Here is a 27,433-nt window from a genome sequence, read left to right as displayed (position 1 = left end):
TGTATATGTCCAATTGTGAAAATTAAAGGTGACAAACATATTCCCACCCACACCATCACAGAACTTGGCCGAAAAGCTTTCCTGGTTAAAAATGCGTAGGAGGAATATCTTTTCCTAGTTTTAACAAAAATGGAGAGAAAGAGATGTTGGAAATTTAGAGTGATAATACTTTGGTGTTCATCCTGTATATGACCATTACTATAGAGGCCTTAAGAAAATGCTTTCCAAAATCCTTGTTGTCTTTCAACTACAGAAAGGGTATAAAATAGGACTACAAATACTTTTTCCCACCTTGTAGTTTAATGTTGCAGTAACACATACAGGGTGTATCAGATCTATATCATCATCATCATCATCATCATCATTCCCCTTATCCAGCTCATGCTGGGTCGGGATATTTATGGCACTTCTCCATCTTCCTCTTTCCTTCCACCATTCCTCTTCCACGATCTTGTCCCAGTCTAAATTTTGTCTTCTTATGCCGCTCTTCACTAATTCAATCCACCTTGTTCTAGGTCTTCCTCTTGCTCTCTTGCCCTTGCACTTTACCTCCAGCATTTGTCTTGGAGTTCTATTCTCCTCCATCCTCTTTACATGTCCAAACCACCTTCGTTTATTCTTTTCAACTCTCTCATTTGGCTTTCCTATCCCAACTTCCTTCCTAACATCTTCATTTCTCACTCTGTCTTTCTTTGTCTTTCTTATCATGTTACTGAGAAATTTCATCTCACTGGCTTGAATTCTACTCTCTTGCCTGCTAGTCAAAATCCAAGTCTCAGCTGCATAAGTCAGTATGGGTACATAGTACATTCTGTACATTATCTGTTTACTTTACTTTGGTACTTCTTTGCTCCACACAACTTTTCTTACACTCTGGTAGAATGCATTACCTTGTTGTACCCTCCTGCTAATCTCCATGTCCACCCTAGCATTTTGCATTAATTTACTTCCTAGGTATTTAAAGCTGTCCACAATTTCCAGACTCTGACTTCCAATTTTTACAGTGACCTTTCCTTGCCTTTTCCCTCTCAACATCACCATAGTCTTGCTTTTATCTGTACTGATTTTCATGCCATACTTTTCAATTTTTTCGTTCAATATATCTAGTTGTTGTTGCACTTCTTTGCTGTTTTTTCCCCAGATCACATCTTCATCTGCAAATACAGTAGCAATATCTTCATCTCTTTATCTCCATAGGCTTCCTTTGTTTCCTTTACAATTTCATCCATGACCATAATAAACAAGAGATGACAGCACACTTCCCTGTCTTAGTCCAGTCTAATTCTTAAACCATTCTGTCTTTCTAACTGGGGTCAGTACTCTGTTAACACAGTTGTTGTACATTGCTCCATTTCTAACATTTCTCTTCCGAGTCTCTTTTTAACCATGGTTTCCCAAACCTTCTCTCTGGGGACTCTATCATATGCCTTTTCTATATCTATGAAAGTCATGACCAGATCCTTTCCATATTCCCAGCTCTTTTCCATCATCTGTCTAATGCCAAATATTGGGTCCACTGTAGATCTTCCACTCTTGTTCCTCTTGTACTGTAACTCTCCTTCAATCTTTCTTCTCATTCTTCTTTCTAATATCCTTTCCAGTATTTTAACTATCTGCGATACAAGTGTGATTCCTCTAGAGTTACTGTTACGGGGATACCGTAGTGGACAGAAGTGAAAGAAGGTGCGGGCATGAATGGGTCAAAATAGGACAATCAGAAAATTAATTTAAAATTTTAAAATTATAGCTATATTTTCTTTCTCAGCTATCTTTTGGTTTCTTTTCTGAAAAAGTTCAGAAGTTCATAAGACTAGGTAACAATTTTAGAAAATCAAATAACAATTCATTAACAACTTTGAGCTTGAAGCTCCCTCATTATACATTCTCCATGAGCGCTGCGGCTCCTTTCAAAAAACAGTTCAAGGAGACTGATATCCCGAGTCCTTTTATACCACTAGGATACCAGGTGTCCAAAGTATACTCTGTTCCAAGAGCACCTTTGCTCCACAAAATTATCTCGGAGTCTAGGAGACTATTCTCCGAACATTACAGCCTTCCAAAGGCACCATTAAACATTTACATTAACACCTCTACATTCATAGAAAGAGCATCAATGCTCTGTAAAATTTACACTTTGGGATCTATCTCCAGAAATTTTCAGGCCTATCAAAGGCTCAACCTATGTCTTATAAATTCGAACATCTTTACATCAAAAGGAATGCAATAAAATTTCACAGGGGTTAAAGTTACTGGCCCAAAAATCAAAGTAGTCTGGAGGCAGACACTTGCACTCCTTGAAAATCGAAATGAAAGATTAAAACCCTATCTGGGCTTAAGGCCCGAAGTTACAGAGTCTAAGCCTGTACTACTAGATGGAGAAAATATTTAAGTTACAAAGATTACAAACCAAAAAAGGTTACAAAATCATAGTCGCCTCAAAATCAAGTTGATAGGGAACACAAGAGGGTAGGTCACTCTCTATTCCCTGATTACGTTTAAGTTCCTTTGGCTGCTTTTGGAATTTACATTAGAAGTTTGAAATTTTACATTTTAGAAACTTAAAGTTACATTATTAAAGATTGGAAACCTTCCCCTCAAGCTAGCTGTCAAAGACTATCACTTAGTTAGGACTGCCATTACCTTGAGCTGATGGGCTACTCTATGGTAGACGAGGCACCCCGCCTCCTTTATAAACACACGCACACACACTAGCCTGGAGCGATGAATAAGGCAACCTGGCTCAAAAAATGTGCCAGCTTATATACCTGAGAGGAAGGTTCTAGAAAGCTTTGGGCTAAGGCGCAACACGCCCCCAATTTTCATTGGGTAATTAAATAGACAAAAGACAGAGCTTATTGGCTGAAAAATAAATATACAAAATTTTCTATTGGTCAACGTCCAAAGTTGGCGGGAATAGATAGAAGTGTTGCAAACTTCAACACACCAGAAACAAAGAATAAACAATTCAGTTTAGTAAACCTTAAAATAACAAATTACTTTGTAATCTTAATAGTCCCTCTTCACACCAGAGGGCATAGTATATTTTTTTGGTAGAGAAATCTGTAGAGAAAAGTCCAAACTTCTTGTATTAGTTGTTGCAACCTCTAGATGGCAGATAGTGTTCTTCCAGGTGCTTGATATAAATGAACAGGGTGGGTGTACCTCCCAGTACAGTAACCACAAACATTCTTGACCCCTTTCTTAAACACTGGTATTATCCCTTCTTTCCAGTCTTCTGGTACACATTTGTGTTTCCACATACACTTTAGTAGTCAGTACAACCATTGCATACCAACAGGTCCAGCAGCCTTTATCATTTCCACACTGATTTCATTTATCCCTGCTGCTTTTCTCATCTTCGTCTTTTGTACCACTAACTCCACGTCCCGTATTGTTATATCATCCTCTGTTGTGGAGTCCTCACACTGTATTGCTTGTATCTCCCCTGTACAGTTGTTCATATTCAATAGCTTATCAAAATACACCTTCCATCTTCTCTTTATCTCTTCTGGGTGTGTTAACAATTCCTCATCTTCCTTTTTCACTAGCTTTGTGATAAGTCTCGTATAAGTCCATATAGCAGCCTTTTACTGCCACTTACATCCACTTCCATTTATTGGTGTAAATTCTCCCCAACTTTTCTTCTCCTACCACCTTCTTACATCTCCGTTTGGTGTTGAGATACTTCCTTTTGCTTTCTTCTGTTTGATCTCAGTTCCATTCTCGCCAGGTTGTCTCCTTTTCTTTCACTCTTATAGATATCCTGCCACAAGCACTCTCTGCTGCACTAATAAATGCCTTTTTAAAATTGGCCCACTCCTCTTCTACATTTTCCACTTCAGTAACTGGATTTGTTGCTTCAATATCTCCTGAAAATCTTTCTGTACATTTTGGTCTTTCAGTTTCCATACTTTTATTTTGCTTTCTCTTATCTCTTTTAGTTTTTCCATTTTTCACAACCGTAATTTTGCCACCACAACTCTGTGGTCCCCATCAAATGCTTCTCCTGGTAAAGCTGCCACATCCATAGACTTCCTGCGATATGTCCTTTCCACCAAAAAGTAGTCAATTACTGATTTTGTTCGTCTGTCACCCCACCCATATCTCGTAATTTTCCTGCTGTTTTTCTTTCGAAACAATGTATTCCCCACTATAAGTCCATTCCTTTCACATAAGTCCACTAGTTCCTCTCCTTCACGATTCTTTTTCCCATATCCATATGGTCCAGTGACTTCTTCATTTCCTTGCCTCTCTTGTCTGACCCGTGCATTCAGATCTCCCATAACCACTTCCACACCTGAAATTTCTCTTTCTGCTTTCTCCAAGATTCCCTTAATATCTTCTTCCCTGTTTCCCATCTGTGGTACGTTACACTTATATGAAGTCCATCACTTCATTCTTCATCTTTAGTCTATTCATTATTCTGTCACTCACACATTCAAAATGATTAGTCCCACTCCGTATATTGCCTCTTGGCCACCACTCCAGTATAGCGTGTATCCTTTCCTCAGTTTCTTCCATTACCTTTCCATTTCACTTCACTCAGCCCCATCATCTCCACTTTCTCCTTCTCCATGAAATCTACTACTTCCTCCGCCTTTCATGTTGGGGTCATAAGATTTATTATTCCTACCTTGGTTGCCCGTTTCTCTCACAGTTCCCTCAGTACCCTGAGAACTGCACGTCACCTTAAGCAGGGGATGTCCTAACCTTTTCCAAGGTTGATTTACGAGTACCGTATCATATGTAGGCTATTATTACAATGGGGTCGCCACTCCCAAAGGCATTTTATACCTACTGCCAGGTGTTATTCTAGGCCGCTCCACTGGAGTACAGACTCCTTCTGTAGCCGCTCCTCTAGAGTACAGACACTACAAGTTTCCCTCTTCCGTCACTAATGCCACACCAAAGTCCACCGATGCCATTGCGGTCTTCAGCCATACGCTGAGTTGGGCCCTCCATATTTGTGACCCCTGGAGAGAAGGTGTCCCAGTATTTTAAAGCCCCCAGGAACTGTGCTGCTGTTGGTCTGCAGGTTGTATTGGGTATTTCAACCAGCCCTACTGAATTTTAGGGTCCCCCTGTCTGCCACCCTCTAGGAGTTAACAAGCTCCCCCGAGGGATCAGAACTATACTAACAAAAAGTCAGGGGTGCTCTTTCTGTTATGTTAAGAAGGACGGTCGCATTGGATTGGTGGATAAAATGTTTCTTTTCGAGAAAATGAGGTTAATTTATTACTTCCAGGCGCACAATTCAAATCGACAAACTCGCCTGCCGTATTTGCTATGCTTGAACACAAACTGCTGCCATGCTTCAGGAAAGAGAAGGGGAAGGAAGGCAAGTGAGGTGTATGATGGAGACAGAGATGATTCTCTGCGCGTATCCACATGTTTCCCCATTCAACTCGCACAGGAGCGTACTTGTCTCTTGTGGACAATATCCACAGTTCGTTTGTTAAGCACTCGTAACTGCTCACACAGTACAAGAACACACGGTAATTAAGGCACACTTGTCAGTCAAGGAATGCACCAGATCAGTTCTCCTCTTGTCTGTTGGTCGCAGAAGTGTTCTTTATTATTTAACATGCTTGAAGATAACACTGCTGCCCCGTGATTGTGTATTCCTTCATCCACAACATTGTAAATGGAATGAAATAATGAACGAAGGAAACAATATGCCCAATGGTTTGATTACAGTAGATGTTCAATATAACCACCCTCCCTCTTTGACACACAGTTCACGATGGTGTAATAGTGAGCGTTTGACTCTGGTCAGGATGTGTGGTGTGTTGTGAATAAAGTGGAAAGCTGCCTGTATTCTTGGTACAAGTTCATCTTATTTTTCTGTGGAGTTCGCGTAGTAGTCGGTTAATGCAGAACAGACTGTACACTGCCTACTGGGACTGGGAAGCGACTATGCGAAACAAACAAGAAACTTGTACATTCGCACTGGGCATTACATCTGTCTCCCACTTTCCTTCCCTCCTCTGATGCATAGCAACAGGCAGCGGCTGGCTTTCTGGTATAGCGAATACGGCAAGTTTGTTAATTTGAATCACGCGCCCAAAAGTAACAAAGCAACTTAATTTTCTCGGAAAGAAATTTTTTTTCCACCAATCCGATGCACCGTTCCTGGCTTTTTAAAAAATTTTGGTATAGTTCCGATACATCCTGTATACAGGCTTTTGGCAATGCTGGGATGGGAAGGGTCTGCGTGGGAAAGTAAAATCTGTGACCTCAATAAAGCATGGCATTTGTCTGGTGTGAAAATGGGAAACTATGGAAAACCATCTTAGAGGCTGCCAATGGCTAACTGATACATGATTGTATCATGTAGGTAACATGCTCCACACAATTTTTTCTGACATTCTCATATATTATTGTTGGTGTAAAAGCAACAAAAATCATTTTAATATTATTGATTGCCTGGCAATTAAAATATGTAATAATGAATCACAATGTATTATAAAGGTTACTTTTGAAAGGGATTGGTGTAGAAAATGATTATTGTTGAGTCTAATAATAATAATGATAATGATAATAATAATAATAATAATAATAATAATAATAATAATAATAATAATAATAATAATAATAATAATAATAATAATATAGCATTAGCTATTGTGTGCAGATATTTTAGGCTGCCTGATCATCAATTTTGACATTTCGTTTTACTTTCCCACATGGCTGTCTAACACGAATCTCTCTTGGGTGACCTAGGGCTAAATTTTAAAATTAATTTTGTTGGTTAAACGCCGAATGTATCACCAGAGGTCTTTTACATGCCGATGTTGTACGACAGTGTGTCAAATGGACTTTTCCTCCCTTCAAATATCTCGCTTCTTTTCCAGATCTGAATCCAGAATCTAGAGATCCGGACACTGACACTTGACCACAATCCACAGAGGGGGCTTAATATATTATGATCAATAAGGTGAATTTCGGATCTATACTGACTGGCACAAAAATGCAACACCCAATTTCTTCTTCAAACTGCAGATTTATTTTAAATTCCCATCAACTTCAAGAGACTGAAATATTATTTTATGATCTAATACCATTATCTAGAAATTTTGGAACCTGAAAATGAGAAAAGATGACTTTTACCAACTTATTTAATTGAACTGTTCTAGAAAGACAGAAGTAACACACAATAAATTTGTACACCTGTAGCGTTTATGCATAATTGTGTAATGCCTATCCACTGTAACACTACACTAGCAATTTTTTTCCTACCGTAACACTTCATTTCTGTTTATTCCTTTTCATTTACTGCACTTCGCTGACACCCACTGTCAGGAATGTGTATTGCCACCTCTTGCTTTAATCATGTTTCCTAACCTCTCAGGCATGCTTCTGATTTATGTTGCAATCCTGCCCTGTAGAATTTGTTCCCATTCTTCTTCAAAGAGCTTCCTGTAGGTCCTATAGGGTGTCAGGATAACTGGTGGACCATTCATTGCAATTTGTCCCATAAATGATCAAGTCATCTTCTCATTTTCAGGTTCTGAAATTTCCAAATAATGGTAGTAGAACAGAAAATATTTCAGTCTCTTGAAGTTGATGGGAATTTAAAATAAATCCGCAGTTTGAAGAAGAAATCATGTGCTGCTTTTTTTGTACCAGTTAGTGTAGATCTGGACCTTGCACAGTTCATACCATTATATGATTCCCAAATTCATTCAAGTATTGTTACAAACATTGGACAACATATGAGGGAGCATTGATATGCCTTAGCGTGAAACCATCATCGATGAATGGAGCAGAAGGTACAACATTCTCCTGAAGGATTTCATCCACATATTGGCAAGTTGTATGGTCCAGTGTTCTTTGAAGGCCAGGTCCACCCTCGGCGTCAAACTTTTTCTAACCCACACCATCACAGAAGCTGTCCAGAAAGATTTCCTGGTTATTAAAGTTTAAGGGAAATATCTTTCCATAGTTCTTTTTGGCTCTTTCTCTGCCATCCAGTGTTCAGAGACAAAATCAAGACTCCTTAGTGAACGATTGCTCCCAATGTTGTTTCGTCCAGACATGCTATTTTGTTACATAATGCAGTCAAACAATACGATAGTGTCAGGTGACATATGAATAGTAACACATTAAAGGTTTCCACCTATTCAGTACTAATATGTATTTACAATGTTATAAATTACATGGAACTAGACACAGCACATTTTCTGGAATTGAGACTGTCTTCTTGTAATATACTTTGGACAGTTCTCTTGCTGATGCTCACCCTTCGGACTTGCTGGAGTCAATTTAGAATTTCAATTGCAGTGGTATCATGGTCATGGAGAACTTTTATCCAGAGAACTGATAATCCCTAGCCGATGTGGCTCTTCTTGGATGTGATCCTGGTGTCCTAGAATAACATTCAGTTTCCCTGTGTCTTTGTACTGTTCTGGAAATTTTCGAAGCCGCAGTTCTCGGCATTCATGCAACATAATGTGTGACATGACCATCTTCCACCAAGGTTACAGCTCGTGCAGCATCCTCAGTACTTGACATATTTTCTTTTCAGAGATAGTTTTAGAACTGATAGATATGTTTAGAAATACATTTCATTGAAAGAAAAACATCTGTAAGTGGATGAAGAGCAGAGTTGGAGGGAGAAAAACATAATAAACTTTCTTTCATAATATCCTATAGAAACACTTTCCAAGCTACAAAAGTGATAGGATAGTGAAGATCATAGCAGCAGAATCGTAAACCACCTTTCATACATTATTCTCGTACAAAAACATAACAGATGACCTTCCCCATCAAGAAATATAAGATGAATTACTGAAGTTGCATTTATTGCTCAATTCGATGTAATTTCTTCAATTTTTATAATGTGTTGTTTTTTTCGTGCCATTCAGTGCTGTGTTACAGTTTGCTCAGTTTCTCTGTAATTACTTTCTTTCAATTTTTTTTTTTTCCTGTAGGTCAATAATTTCTCTAGCTTTTAAAATTGATACAGTAATCAGTTTGTCATTACTCTTCAGTTTATCCACCCAGTTGAGACATTTCATAATGAATACAATACAATACATTCATTTTAAAAAATATTTTAAAATTATTTTAATTATGGCAACTATGAAGATTAAATAAAAATTTATTTCACAGAATATTGAGTGTTCTGTATGTAGGCTAATAAAGAACTGGTTAAGAGATGTACATTTTTGCTCATGCTCTCTTATATATAGAGTGTTAGAGGCTTGGAAAGGGCATTTACTGAAAGCTGGTTGCTGATACCATAAGACTGTATTATTGAGATATTGCAATTAGAGCTAGATTTGTAGTGTGTAGTTATACAAGAATACAGATTATTTACAATGCTTATAAAATATTTGAAGCCTGGTTTTAGGATGTTTATTGCTAGATTTAAAATGCTGTAGCACTTCTTGATGTGTTTTCTGGTTACTATTTCATCCTTCTGAGCTTTATTATACTTTAACCTCTTAATGTACAGATTATTTACAAAATAGTGCTCCATTTTTATCTGATTATGTTATTGCTAAAATGAAATATTATTAAAATACAATGAAAATGGTGAAGGTGAAAATAGATTTTACTATCTTAAGTATGAAACATAAGCCATTGTGAAGTCCCTGTTTTAAAATCCTGATTATAGGTACTTGTGATATTTTGAAAGATCTGTTCTTTTACTCATGTGTGAAATAGAGAACATACCAACACTAAACAGTTGATGAGAAAGACATCATGACGCTAAGACTGAACAAATAAGCATTGTTTAAATATTCGTAGCTCTATGAAATGCTCTGAACAAGGATCAGTGCTCATAGCTTCAATATCACACTCCTTATGCATATACAGTATCTGCATCATGCTGCTAAATTCAATATCAAAATCTTTGTCACTCCCCATTTTTACAAAATACAGTACACTTCAAAAGCAATACACGAAAAACAGCCACCAGAACAGTCTGGTAGAGTCACAGACATGCACTAGTGGTTCATTTAGACATATCTGTTGGCAAAAATAAGAACCTGAGAGAAATGTTAACATCTAGCATAAATATTAAGAAACAATAAAAAACTTCTAAAATGTGTACCAGTCAGAAAAAAAAAAAAAAATTCCAAATATACTTGGGGTTTTATACATTCGTATACATTAAAAGTCAGAGTATTCTTAGACTTTTATGTTAAGAAATTAACAGCATTCCTTATTCTAATTCTAGACACATCGGCACTCTGAGATTACAACATTAGGAGTCACTGTGTGGCATATCCTCGAATATGAGCACACACTGCTACCACAAGCCTCAGTGGGCCAGTTCCATGCTGGAGACAGTTACGTGGTGCGCTGGCAGTATTCCATCACAATCACAGGTGAGATGCTGTTACAGCACTTTTTTTTTTTTTTCTCTCCTTAAAATTGCTCTCTCTGTACTGAAGATTTGTATGTGTGGGTTTCTTTCGGTCCTTCTTCCTAGCTTCGTACCTTTCATTGTATGGTCAAACACATTCATAGTTCTTTTCCATTACTTACAGACTGATAAGAAGTGGGGGGGTCAAATATAGATGACCTAATTTTTTTAAAGCGGGGAGCTCAGTACCATCTAGCTCACTCTCGGGTGGGGAGCGATTTCCCTGATTGAAGAAAATATTTAATTACTTGATTAAAAACAATCTTAGACTAAAATGAACTATTGAAGGGCCAAAAGAGAAATACTAAGTGCTTTCACACTGTGATATCAAGATTGCTTCTTCCTGACAGCAAAGCTCTGGTTTTTGTTTCTACAGTAACTTTCACCTGAACATTTTAGGCAGTTTACTATCAATATCTGCCTGGAAATAAATGTTTCTGTATATGTAAATTGTAGATTTACAAAGTTTACATAACTTAAAAGATGTACAATGGAATAAATTATAATACTCGCAAAATTTTTTGTTAAGTTGTTTAGCGCTTTCGAGGGATCAAGTTTATATAGCCTCCCCACAATTACCAAGTGACATAAACGGACTATATTACACTACAATACAGGTAATGTGTACAGTGTTTACAGTCTACACAGTGTTATGTCTTTTACAGCCGTTCATTATGATACACACGGAAGCAGGCCATGTTATATAACCTGTCTCGCCTTCGCATAATTTATATAATTCCATTCCGAAACATGATCTTTTCTTGTTATGTAAACTTTCCACCCTAGCCACCCTTTCCATAGCAAGAGATTCTCATCAATTGACATTTTGCCATCAGGGGTATAAGCTTCCGAAAATTTTGCTAACAGGTGGTCAAATACTGGATTCATCTTGTATATTTTTGGAGGAAGTTGTGCATTATTCACCTCATCGTCGGAGATATGTATAAAGCTGTGGAGGAAAATCTAATAATAATAATAATAATAATAATAATAATAATAATAATAATAATAATGATGTTATTGGCTTCACGTCCCAATAACTACTTTGACGGTTTTCAGAGACACTGAGGTGCCGGAATTTAGTCCCGCAGGAGTTCTTTTGCGTGCCAGTAAATCTACTTACAAGAGGCCGACGTATTTGAACACCTTCAAATACCACCGGTCTGAGCCAGAATCAAACTTGCCAAGTTGGGGTCAGGAGGCCGGCCAGGCCACTCAATCTGGGGAGAAAAAAATCTCTTCTGTGTCATCAGCTCATAGAAAATAGGCGTAGTGAACAAGCGATTGCGAGAAATAGTGTCCTAATTTAGGTTTCTGTACAATCCTCTGCGGCAACAGTATGGCCATAAGAAGCTTTATTTCGTCCTTATTTGTTCAGATGCGGTCTTGATCTCGATTCCTTCTTTTCATCTTACTAAACTGGGTTTTATGTGCGATTTCCTGCTCGGCATCTTTTGTCTGTTCAGCTATGTTCTGGCATATCTCGCCATAAAAAAGTAATTAAAATATTTTGCTCAGTTTTGTTTTCCCTAAAAACACTCTCTTTACATCACGATGGAAATTTTAATCAAAGCGGGAATTTCTTTGTCCATTTTCAGTATAAGTTGATGAAGAACTTGCAATGGTTGGATTGTAATCAGTATTATCGTCACAACTGTCACTGTCATGATCGCTACTTGAACTGGAATCGAACATGTGTTGTCTCTTTTGCGACTGCTGAACATTCGCATCAGCTATGCACAAACCCTATTACAAATTTCTGTAAAAATATTTTCACCGCCTTGTCAATACTTTATACATTTTATTTTGTTTAATTACCATACATGTACACGTTTCGAGAGCCACCGCTCTCTTCTTCAGCGGGGCCAAACATTAATTGATCCTTGGACTATGGTACAATGGTATAATATAACAAGTATATTTGAATTTTGAAAATTGTTACAACAATTTCACTTAGTTTCACCTTTCCTATTTACTATGTCATTTGTTGCAGATTTTATGGAATTTTCCTAAATAATGAAATCTATTAAATTAATCTCTATATGTTAATTTATGTCCTTATTTACATCTGAAAGAATAAATATTTCTTCTTGTCTAAATTTAACATTTACTTGTCATTTAGTGGAAATCCTTAAATAAATCAATTTGTAAAATAATAGATAACATCTATAAAATAGTCCTTATCCTAAAATTGTAAAATCATAAATAATAAATATCAGTTCGTAAAATAATAAATAACATCTATAAAATTAGTTATCCTTTAAAATGTTTCTGCTCTCTTCTTTCTTCTTAAAGTCTGCTATAATTTTCTAGACCTCTCATAAATCAGAATATCTTCTCTTAATCTCGTCCAATTCTTCATTCCATCTAATTTATCCAAAAATTAAAATGATGTGATATTGGTCTGAACCCAAACAATATGTCCTCCTTCCTTCCTTGTTGTCAATCTGCTACTCTGCTACTGGTTACGCGATGACCATGCTGGTCGCTTTCTAACCGTCAAACTCTTCAGCTCGACTGGTTGCCAAAATTTAACCTTGACCGAAGTATTCTTGTACTAGTTTGAATAAACAAACGTTTTCTGCTCTCTGCTGTCAATGACCTTGTTAGGCTCGCTGCTACCTCTCCACAGCAACCCTGAGGTAAGGCCCGATGTTACATGCACCTCCATCATCATAATAGAACCCCTCCAGCATGCCGGGTAGTGTGGTGTTGAATGAGTCTTCACCATCTCTTTTTGGTGTTTCTTCTTAAACTGCTCGGATGAGCTATGGACTAATGTCTTAACTATTTCCAAAGGTACTTGAAGTTTGGTCTTCAGTTGTGTTTTTTTTCGTTCCAAGGCTGGTTCTTTGTCTGAAAGCAAATTGCTCAGTGCTCTTCCTGCTGACTTGCTAGGCCTACTACTGAAGAGGATTTTTCTTTTGGGGTTTTTCTCCCTTACCCTTAAGCAGTCCCCTGCCTACATCTGCAAGGCAGAAGCTCTTTGATGAATTTGTGTCATTTCCTAGACAAAGGCTTCATCAAACCTCCTAAGGGGAACTCTTCTGCCCATAACCATTGGTTCACCTTTAGGTTTTCAGGTTTGGTACTGACCGCCCAAACCTCAGCCAGACAGTCTCAGGTCGTACCGTGTTCTGTCACATATGGTAGTAGGATTTCTTGTGACCAGACTACAATGCACCTCCTTCTTAATCTTTTTATTTCCCTCTTATAATACAGTGTGTCCTTACCATTCGTTACCACTTTCAAATGTATGTAACTGTTTTCACACTCCTGAACAATAGCTTTAAACCATCCTGTAGGCTGTTTACATTTGATCATTTTCCACTAATCATAATGACTTTTTTTTAAATTCCCCATGCCTCTCTTATCAACCAATGACTTTTACAACCTTCCTTTCTATCAATTTTTTTAACTACAACAAAAACAACTTTGTGATCACTTATACCGTCTATCACTTCCGTTTCTCTATACGAGCCCCACTGTCGACAGCCCTGAAGATGGTTTTCCGTGGTTTCCCAATATCACATCAGGCAAATGCTGGGGCTGTACCTTAAATAAGGCCATGGCCGCTTCCTTCCCACTTGAGCCCTTTCCTCTCCCGTCGTCGCGATGTGCGGTGCGATGTAAAGCAACTTGCAAAAAAAAAAAAGAATTCTGTATAGAGCTCATCTGGTTTTATTTGCATCACATCTAGAATATTTTTCCTTTTTAGTAGGTTCCAACACTTTTTTATTCAACTGTCCTTCACCATTTGTTGGTCATGCTTTCTGTCATTTGCATTGCCTTCCCAGTTAACATTTTAAAAATTGAGATCGCTACAATGATGTTCTTTTTTTTTTGTGTGTTGTTCCCTACATGGCTGATCGTTGTATCAAATAATTCCACATCAGTGTCGGCACCAACCTCTCCAGATCTGTACACCCCAAAAATATCAAGTTGTCTATTATCTTTTAAGATAAGTCCTTAACTTTTCCGTAGCTTACAGATTCAGCTTTCCCCTGCATGAACACTCCCACCCCCCCTTCTGTAGTTCTTACGGATTCAAGAGGGAGGGGAAGGAAAGAGAGAAGTTGTGGAAAATAGGGGGAAGGGGCTAATGTTATAATGGGAAAGAAGATGAGAGCTTAGGGTTTTCCTCAGGGAGTGTGCCCAGAATAGGTATCAGTGAGGAATCTGTATGAGTCACTGCAGGTAGAATAGCAGAGGGAAGATGGAGATCAGGGAAGTGTTACAGAGGAGGCATGAGGCAAGGCAGAACCATATTTACTCCCAACTAAAATGATCAAAATAACTTCTTTTTCTACTAATTTGTGAACCTATAATTACTACTGAACTTCAATACCTACAATGTCAATATTTTATCAAATTTTCCCCTTTGAGTGTCAATAGTTAAAATCAAACACTTTTTATTCAGAGTATAAACATACATGTTTGGAGATACAGTACTTTGAATACTTGTAATATGCTTGTAGGTCGAGAGCTTGGCAGTGGGCAGCCTTCAAGACACTCCATGTTGGGCCGTGATCGTTGTGCCTACTTCTGCTGGCAGGGGGAGGCAGCATCTCTTAACGAACAGGGCGCAGCAGCATTGCTTACTGTAGAGCTCGACCATGAACGAGGGCCACAGGTGCGAGTGGTTCAGGGAGCCGAACCCCCTGCCTTTCTCAACCTCTTTAATGGCTGTATGGTTGTGCATAATGGACGTAGAGAGCCTGACGAAGAGGAACTGGAGCAGGAAGAAGAAAGAGGTTTGTTATAGTTTTATACTTTTAGCAGTTCATAAAGAAATCATTTTGTAATTTGCCTTGTCTTCCTTTCCACTAGATACTGTTATTAAAGCTCCAAGAGAGCTCGAAAAAGCATAGGAATTGTTACAAGAAAAATGAAGTGGAGCAGAAATTTTCAAAAAACTTTCCCCTTCTTCAAAATATTTTGTGCTGTCTTGATATGTTTTATAATGAATATTAGTTCTTTACCTATGACTAAATCCAGCCCACCTGGTGGCCATGATCATTAAGGCATAGAGTTCATATGGTTTGACAACGTGGTTAGCTGGTTTGAATCCTGTTGGTCAAAAAATGTTCACCATCAGAATGTCAGCTGGTTGGGGACAGCCAAGAGCCTGGATTCAATTCCAAACCTCTCTGCAGTGTTTATATGGAGTGAGGTGATGATGATTCGTGCTTGGATCAAGACGTTAAGCCTTGGGCAGACCCCTTTGTGCTATTAGACAGGAGTAGGGTATGTGATGGCTCCAGGTTTCACCCTCTCCCTTCTTACTATCATATGTCACATCATTCATCTCATTAACTCCTGTGATGAGGTTGATGTCAGGAAGGGCATCTGGTCATAAAAAGTCGCTACAAAGGTTCATCTTGGTTCATACTCGACCCCGTAGAGAAATAGGACAAGAGTTGCATAACAATGACAACAACCAGAACCACCTACCCTGACTAACTACAACTGCAGAAGTCATCTGTACATCTACTTTCATTAGGTGGAAAAGGTGCCTTATTAGATCAGTGGTACAGAACCAGCTTTATGATCATCACATTGCATATTTGGATGATCTGTTATTTTTATATGTTACATATTAAGCCTCACTTTTGTTTTGAGCATTGTAAGTGAAAGGAAAAAAAACCATATACTTTGTTCACATTTATATCATTCCACTTCTGAAGTCTGCTAATTCAAGAAACTGGGTAAACTGTTAAGAACTTATTGGTAGTGTCCACAATAACCTGAACGGAGTTATCCGTGGTAGTTAGAGGTGAAAGAAGGTGCTGGGATGAATAGGTCTCAACTTACGAAATTAAAGTTAATTTAAAACTTTAACAAAGGTTATATTTTCTTTTCAAGATCAAGAAATAACAAGTATAACAGGAACACAGTTGTATATCAACAAGCTAAGAATGTACAATTACAGTTTATTAATGTATTTTGGGCTTTGAGCCCCAGATTCACAATCCCTGAGCAATGAGCCCAACTTTACTTATATACAAGGTTCAACAAAGGGGCAGAAAACCCCAATCATGCCAAGGAGCATTTGCTCCCAATTACCCAGTTAAGCCTGCTCAAGGCACACAGAAACCAAATTTAAGAAAGAGCAATCCGCTCTTAAAGTTCAAGCCTATCCAAAGGCCACACCAAACTCCACCTTTAAGCTGCCCTCCAGGCACATAAGAACAGGGGTAATAATACCCAATCTACTGAGGCCTATTAAGTAAAGAAACAGGTCAATTACATGGCCCCAAAATACCAACTTGAGTGGAGGCGTAACGTGCACTCCTAATACACCCTTTTTTAAAACCTATTTGGCTCTTAGGCCGCTTATGCAAGGGCTAATCCCATACTACGGAGGTGACACGATAGGAAAATTTATTACATAATGAAGCGAAGAAAAACGGTTATGGAAACGTAGTCACCTCAAAAACCATATGAGAGGGAGCTCGAGAGGGTTAGGCACTCTCTATCCCGATTTGTAGTTAAAGAGACGGAATTTTATACCAAGTGTCTCTTACATTTTAAAGGAAGGTTACATGATAAAAGTTTCGAACCTGCCCCGAGGGTTAAACTGCTGAGCTAGCTAGCAAAGAAGTTAATAAAAGGCCATTACCTGTTGGATGAACTGCCGCCTGAAGGAAGAGGCGTTTCCTGCCCCCTGCTACATAATCACACTAAGAAAGATTTTACTGAAGTGGCCAGGAGACAAGAAAATCAGCAGTTTATGCTCAAAGATGTGCAGTAGACTTGGACATCTTCAAGCTCACTTCATAAATACATAAAAATTCATCCCTTAACTCTTAGCTGGTACCGGATGAGGTTGGTTTGATCTGTAATTATCCACCTCACCTTTCTCCTTTTGTAATTTCTTAGATGGATTAAGTTTTCCCAGTGAAAGTAATTTCAGAAGCAGTTCGGTATGCTGGACCAAAGTATTTTCACTGATTTGTTAGCAGTGAAACAGAGGAAAGAAGAGATGATCAGATAGAGAATTTTTTTAAAGACTGATTTTCTCCTATAGGACATTAGCCTACTGTGTTATGTACCATAATATCTCTTGCAGGGCCATGGAAGTTATACATCAGTCGAGGAGAAACAGATGGAGAAATCGTACTAGTCCAGGTATCCTGCAGTATGAGGCAGTTGAGGAGTCGTGCTTGCCTAGTGCTGATCAACACAGCGACTGGTGTTATCCATGTGTGGTACGGTGCAAAGGCTAGCAAGAACACACGGCAGGTATGCTCAGTTTAAAGAGTGAACTAATGTTCTAGGTCCAGCATGGACATTTCATGATTGCCTCTATTTAACCTTTTAAGTGGTGAGTTACCAGTTGATTGTTCGGTTCAGTACCTCAGTGCTGAGTTTTTTCTTCTTATGCAAAAAAGAAAAGTGTAGAAGCCTCAATTTTTAACTTATCAGTGGGGTGATTAGCTTAAAATGTTTACAAATGTTGGTTCTTTATAATCTAAATGCAGATGGAAAATCCAACCCTTATGTTCAATATCATTTTGAGAGAAACAACATTACACTTTTTTGTGCCCATGAGTACATCACATTTATACACAGTAAAGAGCCCAAAATAAAATTATTTCCTAAAATATTTAGGCAACTAATACATGTAATGCTGTATAAGTACGTAAGTTGATATTTTAAAATACTTTCTAAACCTGTAATGTGGTAAGAGTTCATGTTTTCCACCGGTTGTTTGTGATACTGATTTGTTCAATCAGCTGCACCAACTCCACTGGCACAAAAGTTTTAGAAAAATCAATGATTTTGGGGTTGTCATCAAACACTACTTGGCTCCCAGAGTCTGTCACAATTACGTGAAAGTCTGGTGGAGAAAAATCATCCATCCGCCACGAAAATAGTGATGAAATAGCTTTTGAACTCACTGTCTTTTCTTCTTTTTGTTTAGGAGGAGGCTCTGTTTCTTTCTCACTTAAAATATTTTCAGCACTCTCTGTATCACTCTCACTTTCAAAATTGCTTAACAATTCATTAAAATCATCATCTTCATCATGACTTTCTGTTGTGGTTAGTAATTGAAAGATTCTTTGATCTGAAATAACATCCCTGCAAGAGCAACTGTAGCTTGTTGTTCCACCATATTTGTTTACATCATAGATGTACACAGACGACTACAAAAAGCTCTGTAATTTATTTCCCAAAGCTATAAGCCGTGATCAATTAGTTCTACATAATGCCCAACAGATGGCAGAACATGCAGAGATTGATTCGACACTCGAGAGTGAACTGGGAAACTCAAAGAAATTAAAGTTCTCATGCACCAACTATAGATGGGCGTAGCACTGTTGGACCAGCCGCATCAGCCCGTCTATAGGCGGGTGTAGCAGTCGTTGGGTTAATCAATCTTGTATGAATGAAACCCCACCTCACATACAGTATAAGCCTATGCCATAAAACAATATAAAATGAATATAGGTGACACATTGACATTAAGTGCAAGAGAGTAAGGGATGTTGGTATAAAAGTCAGGGCTCAGAACAACAGTCATATATAAAGATCCTCGATGAGGTGACTGAATGGTATTCTAGAAATGGACAGCATAGAAGAGGTTGCCCTTCAGCTAGCTGATCTGATGTCCTGGTGCAAGGTGGGAGACCAATTCAAATGAGGGTTACATGTAACAGAGGAATTGAATGTAAAATGAATCTTCTGCTCTCTCCTTCACTCTTTCTTTCTTTCTTTCTTTCTTTCTTTCTTTCTTTCTTTCTTTCTTTCTTTCTTTCTTTCTTTCTTTGATACTGGTAGCTTTGTCACCAACTGATTTTGATATGAACATTCAAGAATGTTGACATATTCTGTAACAATTACTCATTATTTTACTTTTTTTTAAATAATTCATTCTTAACCATAGTCTTTTCAGAGTTTCAATAGAGACTGGGCAAGTTGGCCGTGCGGTTAGGGGCATGCAGCTGTGCGCTTGCACCTGGGCGATAGTGAGTTCGAACCCCACTGTCGGCAGTGCTGAAGATGGTTTTCCGTGGTTTCCCATTTTCACACCAGGCAAATGCTGGGGCTGTACCTTAATTAAGGCCATGACTGCTTCCTTCCCATTCCTGGGCCTTTCCTATCCCCTCGTCACCATAAGACCTATCTGTGTCTTTGAGACAAAAACCAAATAGAAAAAAAATTATATATATCTGCTGTATGTATCTTATTCTGATATAAATGGATATTTCATTACATTTATGAGTGTGTACTTATGATGGTAAGGTTCATATTAGTCATTTACAAACTTCATGTAGCATAATGTGGGGGTAAAATCAATCAATTTTTTATGACTTTTATTTAAAAAGTATATGAATCTGAATTTGAATTTTGAACTTAAAAACGTTCAGTCTTTTGGCTATTAACCTGTGTACATTTTTAAGAACAGTCAGTATCACCTGTTTCAGATAACACGCAAGGCAGCTGAACAACTTAAAGAGAAGAGGCCGCTGGAAATAGGCTTCAAATCTGGTGTAAATATTGTGATCATTGAACATCATGAAGGATCTGAGAAAAAGGAATTCTTTGAAGGTAACTTGCTCTCATTCTAGGAAGTTAAATTGGGAACTATCAGCCAGTATCAGAATTTAGTTTGCCAGTGTATTTGTGAGTACATGCAAAGGAAAAATCCTTAAAGTGATTGTTTTATGGAGGGAAAAGAAAAGTCCTCCTTTGAGTTCTGATATATCTATTCATACATAGAAAACTGGGCGTCTCAAAAGATCTCATGACTGATCACCTTTTTTCCTTTAATGTCAGGGCTCGATAAAGGGATAGGTTGACTGTTAGTCTTAAGTATCATGCTCTGTATATCACAAAGTTTTAATGAATAGCACAGGTAATAAATAATCTTTCCCTCATTGTCTAATAACAAATTATTATTTCTTCTATACCATTGTTATAGTTACTGCACATAAGTATACAGACAAACTAAACACTCTACTAACTGTTCCCAGTTAATTCAATTATATGTGAAGTGTTCAGGGAATGCATGTTTTAGAGTTTCATTACCCACATTTCAAAGAAATCAGTTTCAGTCTTTTAATATAATGCTTTTATTTGTTACAAGCTGAAGATTTTTATTTTATTTTTGGAAGTGATCTAGTTGTAAGTAAGCCTTTCCCTCATTCTTAACTGATGTAATGAGTAACAATAAAACTTGCTTTCCATATGTTTTGAGCTTTTGTATAAACCTGATACACATATGAGGATTTTTACTCCCTAGTTCAGTTTGCTATACCTTTGTTTACAGGTCTTGGTGGAGACAGTCGTCAGCTGTACATGTCGCTGGTTAACAAGAAGGGTACATTTGATTATACCCCTCGTCTTTTCCACCTGACTAGCGTGTCTGGAGTGTTCACTGCTACGGAAGTTCTGGGGCCTTATCGTCACTCAAAAGAGACTGTTGCATATCCGTTCCTTCAAGCAGATCTTTACTCTGCTAGTCAGCCTGGTTAGTATCTTATCTGTTGATGTACATAATTGTTCAAATAATATATTATGTTCTGTAATGATTATGTATTGTAGAATGAAAACAAAATTAGAACAATGATAGCTGGATATATCATACTATTTTTATTGAAGGTTTGGTGTGGGAGGAAGAGGTTTTTTGGTAGCCAGTTCTCTTGAGTTGGAGGGACCTGATACTTGTCTGAAAAAGAATGCTGCATATTTTGTTTCCTCTGGGAGTTATTTTTATGTAGAGGTAAACACAAAACCTATGAAACAACATTAGCATGATTACAAAATTTACAACTTCGTGTACCGTAAAGTGGGGTAAAACCTATCATTTTTTAATGTCTTTTATTGAAAAAGTGTATTAATCTGAATTTGAATTTTCAAATTTGAAAAATGTTTTGGTTATTCAACTATGTTAGAAATATTTGGAATTTTAAAATTATGAGACTGTATTTTATTACATTATTCCTGAATAATGATTTTGTTCTCTTTATTTTTAAATCCAATCAGTAGTTATGTTGAGAAATTCTAATACAGTGAAACCCGCCTAAAGTGGCCATCAATAATTCTTCTGAAAAATTGGCCATTATTACAGGTAGTCGCTAGATTGTATGTATGTTGGGTATTCATCCCGAAGGCTGGTTTGATCCTCTGCAGCTCCGCCAACGGCTGTCGTAAATAGCCTAGGCATCACTGAATAGGCATACTAGGGAAATGAGGTAGTTTCCCGTTGCTTTCCTCACCGAGCCAACCGTTGCTTTTACATATCAGTCTGCCAAGCCCACTGAAATGCATGCACCAACTGACCATATGAGCGATATTTTCACACCATTCATAACAGGGACTGGCTGCATAAGCAATGGTATTACTAGCATCACCCATACCTCAGTCACTTTCATATTGTCGAACCCAAGGATGAGACTGAGACAGGTCAATGAAAGTAACAAATTTGATATAGCTCATACCAGAAGACATAGTGCAGTGTAAACACTACATCCCCGAGCTCGGTAGCTGCAGTCGCTTAAGTGCAGCCAGTATCCAGTAATCGGGAGATAGTGGGTTCGAGCCCCACTGTCAACAGCCCTGAAGATGGTTTTCCACGGTTTCCCATTTTCACACCAGGCCTTAATTAAGGCCACGGCCACTTCCTTCCACTACTTAGACCTTTCCTATCCCATCGTCGCCATAAGACATATCTGTGTTGGTACGATGTTAAGCAAAATAGCAGGGAAAAAAAAAAAAGAAAAAAAAAAAGAAAGGAAAAAAAAAATAAACACTACATCTCACCAGCAAAGGCATGTCGCTAGATTAAGGTCACAAAATTTTGGAATATGAGTATAGATCTATTTCATTACATGATTAGCTACAGTAGGGCCAGTAGTATATTAAAAGTAACATACTGTACATATGCACTGACTGAGTAACATCTTATATAATTTATGTAAGTTAAAACAGAGTACAACCGAGCTCGATAGCTGCAGTCGCTTAAGTGCGGCCAGTATCCAGTATTCGGGATATAGTAGGTTCGAACCCCACTATCGGCAGCCCTGAAGATGGTTTTCCGTGGTTTTCCATTTTCACACCAGGCAAATGCTGGGGCTGTACCTTAATTAAGGCCACGGCCGCTTCCTTCCCACTCCTAGCCGTTTCCTGTCCCATCGTCGCCATAAGACCTATCTGTGTCGGTGCGACGTAAAGCAACTAGCAAAAAAAAAAAACAGAGTACAATGGCAGTACGGTACTAGGTATATGGAGTAGGCTATTTTAAATACTGTACTATAGAATGACATTTTCTTAATTCACTTGATTTACAATAAAAATGTTCAGTGTGATTTGTTTTGTATCTTTTTAGTAGCACACATTTCAAAAGATTCTAAAAGGTTTTTCACATGTGAGACTGTATTCTCGCCAAACTACACAGTGTATGTAAGTGTGTGAAAATGTGGAGTTTGTTGTTGCCTCCCTTTTCTGTTACTCTAGCTTTCCTCACTGACGTGAGATTGTTTCTCTTTCTTTCCTTGTTCTTTATCTTGGGCTTTTTCATTGTGATGTACCAACCGAACACTAAAATGTGATGAAGTATGGCTATATTTTGCACTAACTCTACTTTACATTTAATATTGTCAACATGGGTTTCCTAAGCTCTTGACTGCAGGTTTCTCAGCTCAGTTTGAGAGCTTTTAGGGATGCTGGAATGGGACAAACTCTTGCAGATCTACCAGCAAGCTAAACCTGAAATTTCCAGAAGATGGTTTTCCATGGTCTCGCCATTTTTCATACCAGGAAAATGCTGGGGCTGTACCTCAATTAAGGCCACGGCAGCTTCCTTCCTGCCCCATGCCCATTTTTGTCCCATCGATGCCATAGGACCTATCTGTGTTGGTGCAACGTAAAGCAACTCGTAAAAAAGAAAAATCCTCAAGAAGGGCAGTGTTGAATATATTGTATCTGAAGACAATTAGCTATTGTCGAATTGTTTAACCTTTACTTATCTTTACCATAAATATCATGCAAGCCATTTCTTCCACCCTTTATTTTTTTTTATAGAGGTAGAATACAGTTGGTGATTCTGCAGACTTTTGCGTTGTTCCACTTACAATACGTTTTTCCGTTTGATATTCTTCTGTGTATCCTCCATTTCATAGTATAAGGTCCTGAGACCCAAGCCTATAAAAGCTTTCATTTTTCCACAGCTGTCATAATTATCACCCATCGTTTATAACTCTAAAACACATTGAATTGGGAATCCAAAATGAGGATTTTGTTATTTGGTTGTGCTGATTCCAGAATATGAGCTCATTTTCTTAACCTATTCTACAAATTTTGGGCTAGTATCTTATTTTAATGTTTTACTATAGTTATTCCAATATAGGCCCAAATATTTTGGTATTACTATATTGGGTGTGTCAAAACTTGATGTAAAGCTTCAGGAATGTATTCCTTATATAAAGAGAAGGAAAAAAAGTGGTATGAGAGCATATGTGTGGAAATGCATAACTAGTTATCTGGCTGTGATCTTTAGTAATGTTAGTGCAATCTGACATGAACGACCTGCATAAGCAGACATGCTTCAGGAAGTAGTAGTAGTAGTAGTAGTAGTAGTAGTAGTAGTAGTAGTAGTAGTAACCACTTCCAACATTGTTGTACCAGCTGAAACACACTGTTCATAAAATGAAATGTTCAAAGTGACCTCCTCCAGCCTGAATACAGTCCTCTGCTCTTCTTGCAATCTGTGCTGAACAGGATCAAAAATGCCTGCTGTAGAATGTACTGTCTGATTGGCTGTCACAATGCACACACGGACAGTTGGTTCATCATCAAAAGCAGTCCCCAAACGAAACAATCCAGGGGGTTTAAGTCGGCAGAACATAGTGGTCATGCAAAGGGCAGATTACTCTAGTTATGCATTTCCAGACTCATGGTGTCATTATTTTTTCCTTTCTCTCTGTATGAGGAATTCATTCCTGAAGTTTTGCCATTGAGCTTTGATACATCCTGTTTATATCACAGTAACAGGCAAGTTTATTCTCACCAACTACAAGCATCCTCATTCAAACCTGTGGTATATGTCACACAGGTTATGATCATCAAACAAAAGTAGAATGCAGGCAATATATAGTGTGTTACTTGGTTTTCCGAGGCCTTGATTTACTCGCACTCATTTTATAGGCTGTTTGTACAATGGGTTCGTCACTCCCAAAGGCATTTTATTACCTTCTGCCAGGTTCAAATTAGGCCGCCCCCAACATGGAGTCAGACAACTTTCGTAGTCGCTCCTCTGGAGTACAGGCGCTACGGGTTTGCCCCTTCCGCCATCTCCACTGTACCAAAGTCCATCTTCTCCGCCATAGATTCCATTGAGGTCTTTACCCATAACCCAGGGCAAGGGCCCTCCATATTTATATGACCCCTGGAGAGAGGGTGTCCCAGTATTTTAAAGCCCACAGGAATTGGGCTACCTGTTGGTTTGTGGGTTGTATTGGGTATTTCAACCAGCCCTATGTACTGTAGGGACCCTTTATCTGCCACCTGGGGATGCGCTGTGTAGGGGTCAGGTTCCCCTGGTTACTTATTGGAACTTAACCCCACCCACAAAGGCTGAGGTTATTTGCAGAGATTGGAAAAGCGGGCAACAAAAACCATGTTGTTTGCAGACGATATAGTGATATGGGGTGAGGATGTAATGGAAGTGCAAAAACAAGTAGATGTATGTAATCAAGAGATAGTAAAATTTTGGATGAAAGTAAGCACAGAGAAAAGTAAAACAATAATGATGAAAAGGGAAGGAAGGAAGGAAGGATAAAACTGAATGGTAAAATTCTGGAGGTGGTTAAAGGTTTCAAGTACTCGGGAAGTGTGATCGCAGAAGATGGAAAGATAACCGAGAAAATTGGGAAAGGAATACAACAAGCAAACAGCTTCTACCAGAGTGTAAAGGTTTATTTTGTGGAACCAAGATGTCCCAAAAAAATGTAAGAAAGTATTATATTCAACCTATTATGAACCCATACTAACTTATGCAGCTGGATTGTGGACTACAACAAAACAAGAGGAGAGTAGAATACAGGCAGCAGAGATGAAATTCCTAAGAAGTATCGAGGGCAAGACCAGAATGCATAGAATTAAAAATGAAGAGATAAGGAAAAGGACAGGAATCTTGAAACTTCAAGACAGGATAGAAACAACAAAGCTAAAGTGGTATGGGCATATGATGAGAATGGGAGAAGAGAGAATTAGAAAAATAGCACTTTACGGTGAGAGGCAGTAGGCCCCGACGGAGCTAGACCTCGAGCACACCTGCTCACAAGGATGGTCAGATGGTAAAGACGCAGGCAACACACATCACACACACGATGCCGACAGAAGGCCGGAAATGGCCCAATCACAAATAACCAATAGGACACTGAATTTCTCTAGATTCCCGTTTTTCGCCAATTGGAAAGGTTGTTATTCTGAACAATTCAATTGCATGACCATATGTGGTCATTTTATAAACTACTGATGCAAGAGGAATTGCATCACTAATTTCTCCACATGCAGTACCTACTATTCTAAAAGTTATGTACTGTATGTGTTTCATCAAAGTACAATATTATAATTTTCTTCAAATTATATTAAAAAATATTTCTTCAGTGTTGAATGTATTTCTTGAATCTTCTTGAAATTAATTTACATGACACACAATCAAACACAACTACAGTACATGAAATTTAAATACAAGAATCGCTTCAAAAATAATTCTTACAATGTAAATAATTTCTTGATCTGTTCAGAAAAATTTTCAAAAGTTCATAAGTCCCAAATTCTATTCTTGAGGTTTCCGTAAATTGCATTAAAAAATTATTACAATAATGTTCAAAACACATTCTAATTAACATTTTCTCATCAAACATAATTTCCTTCTAGTTACATTAAAAAAAATTCCTGCAGAGTCCAGAGTCCATTTTTCATCATTTTCTGGAATAAGTAAAATATACTAATTTAAAAAAAAAATCTGCTGTCCTTTCTTGATGACACACAGGTCAAAAACATGACCAGTTGAACATCGGTTTTAGGCAGTGTCTAAGTGATAAATAACGTTCTGCAATGTGGCAGCCATATTTAGGCATTGTTTAACAGTAGACATTGTCTAAACACCATTTCTGCAATCAGCCCATTTTGTGCAATTGTGTCCTTCAGTTCGAAACACGTTGGCATGCCGTGAAATTGTGTATTACCAGTGCTGCTTTACAGTGTCGAAGGATGGACACTTAAGACTATGTCGGTGAACACAGAAATCTGAATGTATTGCAGAATGTTCCAGATCCCATGGGTATACTGTCACCAACAAGGAAGTACTCTGACATTCCGAGATAATATGTGTGAATTCTTAATCCTTGCATAGCACAAGAAAGCAGACTATTTACGCATCTTCCAAAATTACAAATACAGCCTGATATGACTGATCATGGAAAGTAAGCTAGAAACAAAATGCAGACGTGGGTGGAGATGATTATTCTGGGCACAGAACTTATGACAATGATTTGATATCTGCTATACAGCAAACATAAAATAGGGAAAAATTACTCCATGATGATTGCCAACCTTCTGTGAGCTGACAGAACATAAAAAAGATTGAAAATTACAGAACCACCATAATTCCTCTCCTAAAATTATCTTCTTTGGTGATCTAATTTCTGAGCTGTGTGAATGTGTTACAGGTATAGTTGTAAATTGTTATGCTTACCTTCCAGAGGTACTGTTGACATGATCTTTTGTACAAGGCCACTGCAAGAAAATGCAGAAAATAACAGAAGCCTCTCTTTTTTGTGTTTTATGACCTGGAAAAGGCCTTCGATAGTGTTCCAAGACTCGCTTTGTGGGCAATTCTGAGATGCTTTGGCTGTCCTGAGCATTTTGTGGACCTGATAGAAGCATGATGGTATGACTGGACAGATTCTCCATCAAAACAACTTCTCTGAACCATTTCCAGTCACACGTGGATTGAAGCAGGGTTGCGTACTTGCTCCAACTCTATTTGCCTTGTATTTGGCGGCCATGCTTTATGAAACAACAGACAACCCCGGAGTAGAG

The 27,433-nt window shown here is 38.1% G+C and overlaps 1 protein-coding gene across 1 annotated transcript in view; it reads left to right on the top strand.

The window, feature by feature from the left end:
• Positions 1 to 27,433, top strand: part of Svil (Supervillin) — a 356,712-nt gene that overhangs the window by 303,061 nt on the left and 26,218 nt on the right. The window contains exons 13-17 of the mRNA XM_068227397.1: positions 10,190 to 10,340; positions 14,857 to 15,132; positions 17,451 to 17,623; positions 19,810 to 19,933; positions 20,655 to 20,855. Coding sequence (XP_068083498.1) covers positions 10,190 to 10,340; positions 14,857 to 15,132; positions 17,451 to 17,623; positions 19,810 to 19,933; positions 20,655 to 20,855 — 925 coding nt within the window. The remainder of the gene's footprint in view (positions 1 to 10,189; positions 10,341 to 14,856; positions 15,133 to 17,450; positions 17,624 to 19,809; positions 19,934 to 20,654; positions 20,856 to 27,433) is intronic.

This window comes from Anabrus simplex, chromosome 4 (genome assembly GCF_040414725.1).
Source record: "Anabrus simplex isolate iqAnaSimp1 chromosome 4, ASM4041472v1, whole genome shotgun sequence".
NCBI classification, from domain to species: Eukaryota; Metazoa; Arthropoda; class Insecta; order Orthoptera; family Tettigoniidae; genus Anabrus; species Anabrus simplex.
The sequence above is the reverse complement of the archived record's forward strand: the minus strand, read 5'-3'. Positions and strand labels throughout refer to the sequence as shown.